The sequence below is a fragment of the Morone saxatilis genome, unplaced genomic scaffold, assembly GCF_004916995.1.
Source record: "Morone saxatilis isolate NCDOM2014 unplaced genomic scaffold, NCSU_SB_2.0 Contig3, whole genome shotgun sequence".
NCBI lineage: Eukaryota > Metazoa > Chordata > Actinopteri > Moronidae > Morone > Morone saxatilis.
The window spans coordinates 1443976-1456036 of NW_023339873.1; the positions used below are offsets into that span (position 1 = coordinate 1443976).

Consider the following 12061-nt stretch of genomic DNA (forward strand, 5'->3'; position numbering starts at 1 on the left):
AGTTTGAAAAAACAAACACATCAGAATATATCCCAATCTTACGATGAACAAAACTTATCCTGACCATACTGTGAAATAAGAGGCAGGTATAGTTTTGTGTTGGTTTTCCTAATTTTACCATCCGATTATAGTCTTTGGTTATTCAGATTCCTATATGAGAGAGCGGGATAATAATTGCATGTTGTTTATTTAAAAACTTAAATAAAAAACATCTGGACCCTTAAGCTGAGAAGATATAAGAAAGGAGAGGAAGGAGTTCAAAGAAAAAAAGTTGAACTAAAATAACTTAAATTTATGAAAGGCTATACATGATGAGTTTAGAGGTAATTAAGTGAGTTATTTTTGAGTATGGTAATTCTAAACAGAATTATAGATAAGGATCGGAAAATATATGCGACAAAATATATGCAAATTGTTGTTAAGGTTACATGGCTGAATTAAAATAAATAAAAATGTTTTTTCCTGCACCATCATTCACCATCATTGATTAAAAATAAATAATTAAAGTCAAGAAAAGTAAACTCTTGGCTATAACTGATGTATGATTTGATGCCAGCCCAAAGAGTGAGCTGCCTCTCTGCTACATAAGGAGGCTGAACATCAAACAACTCCAGTTAACAAACTGGTTTCATGACTTTCTCATTGTGCACCGGTTGTCAAATGACAACACGTACTGAGAATTTTATCATGCCTTATTTTTTTAAATATATATTCGGCTCATGCATTCAACGTCATTGTATTTGTAGTCTTGGGGAAATTGTAGTCTCCTGGATACGTCATTAAAAGTCGCTTTGATTAACGCGCAGCCGGCCGGTGTTTGTGTGTTTGTGTTCGCTGTCTAAAGTCATTTTACATTCTCCTCCGCGTGTTTTCTGGACTTCATAACATTTTGCATCGCAGTGAAGGAGACAGTGTTCAGATAGAGAACATGGGAACTACTTTTATGGACTTTTTCTCGACCGGAGAAGTTGCGTTTGGAGGAGAAGGACATATGATGAAACCGTACATGACTTCATTCATTTTAATATGCTTTTTTTCTTCGGGTGTTGCTGCAAAAGGTGAGCTTTGTACTTTCTAAGTTTCTGTTTGTGTGGTTAAGCCTCGATTACAGGCAAAAAGCCAATCTTTAAACAAGACTAACCAAAAAACATGTTGGAGAAGTTTGAATACGCTGAAATCCACATGACCTTCAAAGTCATGTATTACGTATCACGTATTAGGCTGCGCCCCCGACGTTCACTCGGTTAAAGCGGTGAAAAAACTCGGTAAAAACTACCAGTGGTAGTTTAACAATTAGCGAGTGCTTTATTTGTGCTTGAGGACGTGACCGCTGTGAAACAATCAGAAAGTCCGGTTGTATTCCTGATTCTCTCTTCCTCTCTGCATCGTACTGCCCATACACATACTGCCCCTGGCTCATGCAACCGAGCTTCTGCAGACAGTGACATCGCCACACACCTCCAGAGAGTCATAACTTAATGATTCTTTTTGAATGTGTCTGTGCATCTAGGAATACAATAGTGTCATTAATTAATTAAAATGTCAAAAAGTGAAAATGCTTTATTTTTAATTTTTTTAAACCTGAGGTAGGCAGTTTAGGTTTTGTGTCATTGCGCAAATATTCCATAATAACCTTTTTCAGCATTTTGTAATTCAAGTGTTCCGAGAGAAAACCTTGACTTCTGCATTTCCTTGAATTCTGATTTGTATGTGTATTCAGTGGGTTTGGTGACAGGAAGCAGAGACAGAGAGAGAATGTTTTTCCCTGCAGCTTTAAAAGCGTACAGACTTACACAAGTACATAACCACTCCCACTCATCTCTTATGACCCCATTAGAAGTGTGTGTAGGTTTCTGTATTTATCTGTGTACTCAGGGTGTGAGCTACAGGGGGGCCAGGCTCCTCTTAATAAGACATGAACTCCACTCAAAACATTTGTTTTGGAGGGTCTCCAACCTTCCAGGATTTATCTTTTCTTTTGCCGCCTAAAATGTTTAGGGATTTTCTTTGCAACAGAAATGCAGGAGAAAGTGAATACATTTATTTCAAAATCTCTGGTCTTCTAACCATCACTGTAACAGCCCAATATCATTAACTTCACAAATTCAACCCTCCTGTGTGAAGTAGAAGATGGTACTACATGCTCAACCTTTGGACAGTGTCTTCCTCTTTCTGCCTGAAGGCGGGTCGAGCTACATGCAGCAGACCGTGCTACAAAATCCTGACAACGTGCAAACTACACTCTGCATATTACTGGTGACCAAAGCTGTCACCACATACGTCACCGGCTTCAATTACAACAGCTGGGCTTTGACCAGTAGAGCTCTATTTGTTTGTAGTATTAACGCGACAATTCTCAAATTCTCACTAACTAGTAGTGCATGAAATGTAATCACTTCTTCTCTCTGAATCTTTATCGTTTTTAGGTTCCGATGTGGTACAAGTGAAACCCGGAGATGATGTCACTCTGCCATGTTCAGCTGGTGATGGCTCCATCAGAGCTGTAGAGTGGACCAGACCTGACCTGGAGTCAGAGTACGTCCTCTTTTACAGAGACGGACGCTCAGATCCAACCCAGCAGCATTCAACCTTTCGGGGTCGGGTGCAGCTGATGGACGGCGAGCCGAAGGATAGAAACGTGTCTTTAGTTCTCAAGAACGTGAACAGCAACGACAGTGGGACGTACGAGTGTCGAGTGTCCCTCGAAGTGTTGAGTCGTTCGATGCGGGTTAAGAAATCCCTCATCGAGACTGATCCGATCGCCAGCGTCAGACTGGAGGTCGCCAACTCAAGGTGAGTTCAGTGGTACAGCTGCCAGGTGTTGATTCATTAAGAGATAAAGAGAGTACTGAGGTCCGTTCCACTGTTCAGATGTTTCTCATTAACCGTTTCAATCATCCTTGCAGGTCCAGGAACATCGTGGTCGGAAGCCACACTCGTAAATGGACCTGGTTAGCAAGGTTTTGTGTTTTTTGCTTGCTTGTTTGGCTTCAATTGGCTGTTTCCTGGAAATGAAGAAGACATGTGGAATCAGGGCAAGTGGTCCCTGTGATCTCTTCCCTCCACTCTTCCTCCTGTACAGCTAACAGCTGTGAATAAGGTAACCAGTCATTCCCTATCTCCTGGAGTCGTCCCTCAGTTCGCTGCACACACAGCACCAGCTCTTTTTAAGGAATCTTCGGAGTTACGCAGACGACCTCCAGTTTCCTAACATCCTCTAACCCAAAAAAAATCCAACATCTCCCTGTTTACAGCTGCCATAGTTGTTTTTATACAGATATTTTCTGGAAGTCAGTTTTGTTACCATGTAAAGATTCTATAATGAGCTAACCTGGATTTATGGAAACTATTCCTGTCCTTCATTACTTACTTACATTACTTGCTTTAACTAGAGCTTTTTTATATTATTAAGTAGAATATATATTATAATATATATATATATATATATATATATATATATATATAAAAAGCCTTCTAAAGCCTGCACTGGTTCCCCATTTAGTTTACGACTACCATTTTAATGTTGTGTTTGTTGTTAATATTAATGCTAGTCTGGCTTCCAAAGCACTGTTAATACCTTACAGCCCAGCCCAGGCCCTTTAAGATCAGCTCCCACCGACCAGACTGAGAACCAGAGCTGACCCTGCACTGTGCCTCCCAGCAGAGCCTATGCTTTATGTTTACCTTCAGTTAATTTAATGCATTTATATTTTTTAACTTCCTGCAGTTTATTCTCGCTGTTATGTTTATGGCACTGACTAGAATATGAAGTATATGTACTTCAGTCATGAGTCCACGAGTCATTAAGAATGAAGAATTCTATGATCATAGTTATTAAGCTTTAACTTTGAAAAGAATTACAACTCCTATATTAACTAATAAGCCTAAAATTTATTTATTTTTTATAAGTATTATTAATTGTTTATAAAAAAAACTACAGGTAAAACTAGCATATTGGCATTCAATTGGCCTACTGTTATATTTTTTTATAATTATTCATGGATATTGGTTACATTTATATTGTGTTTATTAAGAATAATATAAGGAATATTATGTGGATAATTAATAATTAGTGTCAACTCCACTTTAGAAATCTAATGAATGTATTTAAACTTAAAAAATGGTTTCCAAACTTTGTTCCTAAATTTACTTTATAAAGCAAACAAAACCTTCATGTTCTCACTGTTAAATGTGGCAGCTGATCAAATTTGTGAAGGACATAACTCCTCCCATATTTAGTCCTACTTACACCATTCAGTCTGAATATTTGAATTTATTAACAGCGACTGTGTTCACCTTTTCTTTTTTTTTTCTTTTTTTTTTTTTACAATAAGCTTTAAATAAGCTTCCAGTAAGGTATGGAGCTCCGTTGGAAACGATTGACAAAAATGAAAAACCAGCGAAGAATGGGTAGAGTTGACAAGTTCCCCTTTAATACAATAGCCATATAAAGCTAATAACTTAAAGTGCCAATTTTTACCTCATTGTCTGTATTGATTTATAATTATACGCTGTATAAGATTTGGTGTTTCTATATATTAAAGACCCAGAGGAAGCTGAGATCTTTGATCAGAGTAGTATAGATGAAGAGCTAGAGAGCCTGTAACTGGATAATTAAATGAGGGCAGATAAACCCAGCATAATTAGATATATATTATATTTAATAGGCTTTTTATAGCTAATTGATCAGTAATTGGTTTATGGGGCAGGCAGCTAAATCTCATTTCATACATTGAGCATTTGTATTGGATCCACTCCAGGAAGAGCTTGTTAGACAAACTATCTGAGAGGATGTGGGGGTTCCAAATATCCACCAAAAAGTGTTCTTTAAATGATTCCTGGGAGTCTACCAGTTTCTCATCTCTGCTCCCGTCTCCATATGGGGTCCCCTCAGGGGTCCATCTTGGGTCCTATGCTCTTCAGCTGTATATGCTTCCATTGGGTGACATTATAGAGAAAGCATAAAGTCTCCTTTCACCTCTATGACGGATGACTCACAGCTGTACTTGCCTCTAAAATTAAGGGACTACATACAATCTCTTCTTTGGTCTGTCTTGAAGAACATCAGAAACCTGGATGGCAAACAACTTCCCTCCCAGCTAAATAGTGACAAGACAGAAGTCACATTTTTGGTCCTCCCCAAGGCAAGATGCACTGTAGTGCAAAACTTAGGTTTTACCCTCACCCCTTCTGTCAAACCATATGCAGAAACCTGGGTGTCATTCTCGACTGCGTGACTCTGTTTGAACCAAAACCAGATTAGCTCCTGTTTGTCAAAAAATAGTTTTTACCCAAGCTCCAGAATGATCTCAACGCCTCAAATCCTTCCTAATCTCACAATGACCTTGAGAAAGTTATCCATGCCTTTATTACATCACGGCTGGACTTATTGCAATTCCCCTCCTAATCCTTGCCAATCCCCCCAATCCTCACTATAGACGTCTAAACATTCTGGGTCCAAAACGCAGCTGCGCGTCCTTTTTAACTGCAACCAGGGAGGCGTGAGCACAATCACCCCCATTCTGGCCTCCCTTGCACTGGCTCCCAGTTTTAATTTTAAGGATTCATTTCAAAGTTTTATTATTTGTTTTTTAGGCATAAAGGGCTGCCCCAATATAATGCTGACCTTGTACAGCCCCTAGTTTTGTTCAAAGGTCCCTGAGATCCTTCCAAAATAAAGGGCTTTTTGCATGTACCAGCCGCGCTCACCGGCTCAAACAGAGGGGGGATAGAGCTTTTGCAGTTGCTGCTCCACCTCTGTGGACACCAGTTCCCCTGGAATATTAGATCTGCCCCTCCCATTTCTGGCTTCAAAATCCAGGGCTAAAACCCACTTTTACTCCCTGCCTTCCCTGTTCACTAGCCTGATACTCCTGCTCATCCTAATGTATATTCGGTGGTGTGTGCCCCAATATTGAAGGTTTTTCTTTTATTCATGTTTTTATTGAATTATTGACTATTGGTCCCATGTGTTTTTCTGTATTATTTGCCTTTTTTAGTCATCCACTGTACAGCACTTTGGTCAGTTTATACTGTGTTTAAATGTGCTTTATAAATTAAATTTACTTACTTACTTACTAACAGATTTAAGGGAAAAGGTAAAGCAGAAGAATGTGACATTAATTGTGATTAATTATCATAAGTTATCATGATGGCTGCAGTTATTGGTCTTCAGTAGGTAGCAGTAGTGTGGTTCTATATGAAGCAAGGTGCAACACGCTCAACTCCTTTAATGCTGAATCCTAAATGTGTAAAATAATAAAGTAAAGGACTAAAACATTAAACATTGTCATTTAAATGGACATTTGTGTCCAACTACAGTCCAACGAGTAGTGAGTAGACACTGAAAATTCACCCTCAAATTGCTTTTTCAAACTTTTATAAGAGGACATCCATCTGTTTAGTCCCTTATTATAACTGTATACATTGCTATTGAAAGATTAAGGGTTAAAGTTCAAGTCTGGTGTTGACATTGAGGTCTGAATGTAAATAAATATGTTTTTGATTTAGTTAAAATGCGTTAAAAAGAGTTGTTTTGAGTTTCCATGTCTATATAATGTGACTCTTGTTTAACCTATAATTAATCCCATGTGCTGTCCTAGACATTAGCTGTATAAGTTTACAGTCTATAAAGACATTGTTTAATATTTATTTAGAGCACAGAGTAAAGGAAGAAGGAGAAGATTAAGAGTTTGATCACACTGGTTTAAATAAAACTCTATTTCTGTTGGGGAAAGTAAAGCATGTGTGCACTGCAGTCAACATGTAATAACACAGGACTATATCAGCATTTCAGGAACAAGTTTATTGCACAGTAAACTTTCACATACAAGGAATTTACTTACTAAGATGGAGCATAACAATTAAACACAGACAAATATAAATAAAAGATAAAAACAGAGAAAATATGTACAATATGGTTGAATACTTAAATGAGTGGAGAGCTGTAGGTTAGCAGTGTGACACTTTATATTGACAATGTGCATTCATTTACAGTTTGGTTTAAAGTAAATTAAATACATAATACAGAATGAATTGTTTTAAAAAAAACTAAAAATGAAATTGAATCAAAATTCATCAAAATCAATGTTTGCACAAACTTCCTGCAGAGTTCACTATTTTATTCACTTTAATAAGATATGAAATATACATGAAATGTGTCAGTTTAGTAAATGATAGAAAAAACTTTCATAAAGAGGAGAAAGGAAGATGAATCTTTATCGACCCACCCCGATAACAACAGAAACAACTTCCGAGAGGATGTTCCTCAGAATAAAAGAGTGTTCCTCAGCAGCTGACCTGCAGCAGACATGCAGCTCTTCACACTGATCTTACTTCTGGTGACTGCAGCAGGTGAGTTACAGTAACAACGGATGAAGGAGGAGGAGGAATGGATGATACAGTAAAGATGTCTTTCCACTCGGGTTTATTTAATCCGTGTCCTTCCTCTAGGATCGTTGGTAGTCCTGGTTAACCCCTGTTTATTAACTCCACCATGTTTGTTCCTCTTCTTGTTCTTCTTTGGTGAATTACCGCCACCTACTGCTCCAGAGTGTGAGACAGAAAATCGACCTACAATCTAAACCCCTTATATTAATATAAATAAATAACAATCTATATAATCTATTAAACAATCCTGTGTTTATTAATATATATATAATAAGCCCTCACACACTGCTTGTGAATTGACTTTATTCATTAAAAAATAATGTCTTATTTAAACCAATGTGCTCTAATATTAGTCAAACTACCTCCTCTCTTTTTTATTATTATATATAGTATATAATAACACTTCTTATTCTTCAGTCAAATTTCAGATGATGATGTGTTTTTCGTAATCTAATGTTGACATTAATTTCCTGCTTTCTTGATTATATCTGCTGCAATCTATTAATCAGGTTAATATGGTAAATATTTTGATGTGATTCATGATTAATGTGGGTATTTTCAAATCAAAAACTCAAACTGAAGTCTATTAAAGAGCTATTTGCTTCCTCACATTTGTGTATTTCCTGTATGAATTTCCTGGGAGTGCAGCCTGAGAATAAAGGGAATAAAGCACAGAGGGGTTTCTATTGTATTATTATTTATTATTGTTTTTAGGTTTCGATGTAGTAAAAGTGGAACCCAGAGACAATGTCACTCTGGAGTGTCTCGCTGGGGAAGGCCTCATCAAAGCTTTAGAGTGGACCAGAACCGACCTGAAGACAGAGTACGTCCTCTTTTACATGAACGGACAGTTAGAACCAACCCAGCAGCATTCAACCTTTCAGGGCCGGGCACAGCTGGTGGACGGCGAGCTGAAGGATAGAAACGTGTCTTTACTTCTCAAGAACGTGAACGTCGACGACAGCGGGACGTACGAGTGTCGAGTCTTATTCCGAGGTCCGACGCAGGTTAAGAAAACCCTCATTGATAATGATCCGATCGCCAGCGTCAGACTGGAGGTCGCAGACTCAGGTGAGTTCAGTGTTACAGCTGCAGGTGTTGATTCAAACACTGAGAGATAAAGAGAGTAAACTGAGGTTGTTCCACTGTTCAGATGTTTCTCGTTAACGTTTCAGCTTCAGGTCCCAAGAGCGTCGAGGTCGGGACCCTCACTCGGATCGGACTGGCACTCGGTTTCATTGTGCTTTGGCCTTGTTTAGCTGGATTGGCTGTTTCCTGGAAAATGAGGAGGACGCCAGAGCAGCCTGCACGTGGATCAGGGTCAGATCAGATCCTGTGACCTTTCCCCCTTCTGCTTCTTCCTCCTGTACACCAACAGCTGAAGCTCCTGATGTTCCCCCACGCCAGTTTCTCATCGATGAGGCCTCGGGCCCCGATATTATATATATTATATATATATCTCCAACAGCTTTGTCTGTTGTTGTTACAGATAAGCTGTGATCAGGGATCAGTCATTCCTTCTCCTGGAGTCGTCCCTCAGTGCACTCTCTCCCATTGTTAACTTATCAAACTACAGAGGTACGCAGACGACATCCAGTTCTACATCTCCTGTTTACAGCTTCTCTCTCTCTTTATATTTGTATAAAGATGCTACTTTTTTATTGATTTTCATAGCTTTATTTTATATTTTTCTACACTTCATTGTGATTTCTATGCACCAATGTCCTCGTATGTGCCATTAAACTTAAACTTAATGTTTACCTTCAGTGATTTTATGCTGTTTAAACTGTGCCTTAGCATCACCAGCATTCATCATCCTGCTGTTATTCTGTACTGTTATGTTTATGCACTGACTAGAATAGGAAATATATGTAAAATATGTCTGAATCAGGGGTGTAATAAGTAATATTACTGCAATATTAAGACTGACAAATTCTAAGATAACAGTTATTATCTTTAATTTTAAAGAATATACTAAAAAAAGTTGTGAGCAGCATATTTTGGGTTGAAAATCTTTTATATTGTTGTGATTTTGAGCTTTTCTTGTACAAAAAGGGATGTTGTGAAATAAAGTCTTTATTAATGTGAAGTGTTTTAGTGTCTCTCAATGGTGCAAATGCTGTTTTAGAGGTTTTTAATGCAAAATCTGAGGCAAAACTATTTGTGATATATATTGTTACCATACATGAAGCCTTTTAGGATATTAATTTAAGACATTTGGATGTGTTTTAAAGACATATGAGTTTCCTTAAATGTAAATTATAGCTAATAATAAAACATTTTACAAGTGTGTTAGTGTTTATTGTTCATTTATTTTACATGAAAACTAAATCAAATTTATTAGACACTTAAACTGCTTTTACACTGAAGTAACAGTTTTATATTTCCCTTTATATTGATTTTATAAGCCAAATTTATAAAAGATATAAACTTTATATCTTCAGATAATTTACTGATAAATTATAATAAACTGAACAATGTTTGGTTGAATTCTGTCCGGCGGAACCTTTTTACTGAGACAAAGTTCCGACCCGGCTGTAAATATTGTGACACAGGGTACATCCTCCATGCGTGTTTGGAGTGAAAATAACGTGATGACATTATCGTTGCTTTTAAGAGGTTTATGATTAAAGTTAATGTTTAAATAGTTTATTAATATACGGGATTTTATCAAAATGTCGAAGAAATCTCCAAAGTTGTTTTTTTCCTCAATGTGTGGAAACTTCTAGCAAGTAGGTAGGTTGAAAATAACAACACATGACACATTAATGACAGAACATAACACATTAATACACATAAATATAATAACTGATTCAAACTGTGATTGCGACCCGATTTCTGTTTGAATGTTTCAAAGGTGAAGAAGCCAATCCCAGACTCCATTTAAAAAATGTGTATTTTTTGATTCTTTGCTTTGTTCCAAACATAAATTTCACAGTGAATATGAATCGTGTAACTTTTATAAATGTATAAAGCGTTGTGATTAATTCGGCATATATTGCATTCACCAAACGACACGTTATTGTAATAAATTCTCAAATTGCAGTAAATTGCATCGGAATAACGAGTTAAATACTGTTAAATATTAACTTAATTGAATTGTCATTTATTGTTGTGACTGTATGCCGAATTGCAAAATGGTTTCTATTGATTACTGAAACATCAAAAGTTATATCCTAATCTGTGCAGAACCATGGATAATAATCAAAGATTTATTAAAGGATCAACATTTTGAATTTAGTCTTGCCATAGAAGAAGAAAAGACGGTTTAACCAATTGTTTCTGTAATGTTGTACATTATTTTCCAGGTGTGTGTTTTTCTGAGAGATTTAATGTGATAAAACTTAATAAATAACTAATAATAGTAAATAATAATAAATAAGAAACTTAAGAAATTAAAAGTATTTTTTTGTCTTCCTGTTCAGTGTTTGAGTCTCTGTCATGGAGGGTTTGGAGGAGAAGCTCAGCGGTCTGTCCATCGCCCGGCGGTCTCGCCCGGAGGAACCCACCTACCTCCTGGACGTGGCCCTGCAGCCCGCCGGCCTGCTGGCGGTCTCCTGCTCCAACCTCACCGTCCACCTTCACAACAAGGACTCTCTGGACCTGGTGGGAGAGTATCGGGGCCACAGCGGGTCGCTCTGTGGGGTCGTTTTCTCCCACACGACCCCTGACCTCCTCTACTCCGGTTCTGCTGATGGGACGGTGCGGGGGTGGGACGTCCGCCGGCCCGGGACAGACGCAGTCCAGGTGTTTAAAAGCGACCCGTCACACAGCTACTGCAGCTTCGACCTGAGCTGCGGCGACGCGCTCCTGTGCGCCGGCACCGAGCAGGTGAACGAGGAGGACAGCTTCCTGGTGTTCTGGGATGTCAGGAAACCGGGCGGGAAGCTTCTCGGGGTGTACTCCGAGTCGCACAGCGATGACGTCACGCAGGTGCGCTTCCACCCTCGAGATAAAGACCGGCTGGCGTCCGGCTCCACAGACGGCCTCGTCAACGTGTTCGACCTGAGCCGGGGGCCGGAGGAGGAGGCGCTGCTCGCCACCTGTAACAGCGACTCCTCGGCGGGGTCGGTCTGTTGGTCCGGACCGGATTACACCCAGCTGCTGTGCCTCAGCCACGACGAGGGCCTGCACCTGTGGGATCTGGGTCAGCTGGACACGGACGAGCCTCTCACCGTGTTCAGCACGTCTGACGCTCGCAGCCTGACGCCGCTGGCTGGCGGGGGAGGCGTGGATTACCTGGTGGGGGGGAGGTGGCTGGAGGAGGCGAGGAAGCTGATGGTGGTTGGGGGGAAGAACAACGGCGACCTCCACCTGATGGAGTGTGGCGACGGGGGGCTTCGTCTGCTGAGGAGCCTCGAGGGCGGCCACGCCTCCACCGTGCGCTGCTTCCTGTGGGACGCGGCGGCGGAGGCTCTGGTCACCGGTGGAGAGGATGCGCAGCTGTTGCTATGGAAACCAGGAGGGGAGGACCTCACGACGGGGAAAAGAGAGTCCATGAAGAGCCGGTCGGCTTTGAGACTCAAATCCAGGCCGCATAAAAAGCACGGCTACCAGAGAGACAGGAAGGCGGCGAAGACGCTGAATCACACTGACTGACTGGTTTCATCCACACACAAAGAACAACCTGTTCATCAGCGCTCGCCGACCCCTTTCTGTCTACTGAATATTC

General features: G+C 39.7%; 2 protein-coding genes across 3 annotated transcripts; both read left to right on the forward strand.

Annotated features, from left to right (window-relative positions):
• The first annotated feature begins 790 nt into the window (after nt 1-790).
• Nucleotides 791-8728, forward strand: LOC118336868 (carcinoembryonic antigen-related cell adhesion molecule 1-like). Its single transcript, XM_035673627.1, has 5 exons — nt 791-1058; nt 2427-2793; nt 2907-2938; nt 8104-8460; nt 8565-8728. The coding sequence occupies exons 1-5, from the start codon at nt 929-931 to the stop codon at nt 8726-8728; spliced, it is 1050 nt and encodes a 349-aa protein (XP_035529520.1). The 5' UTR covers nt 791-928.
• Nucleotides 8729-9943: 1215 nt separating this feature from the next.
• Nucleotides 9944-12055, forward strand: wdr89 (WD repeat domain 89). Of its 2 annotated transcripts, none has more exons than XM_035674507.1 (2): nt 9944-10125; nt 10815-12055. In XM_035674507.1, the coding sequence occupies exon 2, from the start codon at nt 10831-10833 to the stop codon at nt 11986-11988; it is 1158 nt and encodes a 385-aa protein (XP_035530400.1). In that variant the 5' UTR covers nt 9944-10125; nt 10815-10830; the 3' UTR covers nt 11989-12055. The 2 variants fall into 2 exon arrangements, with proteins under 2 accessions (XP_035530400.1, XP_035530401.1); XM_035674508.1 differs by having other exon boundaries at nt 9944-10121.
• Nucleotides 12056-12061: the final 6 nt, after the last annotated feature.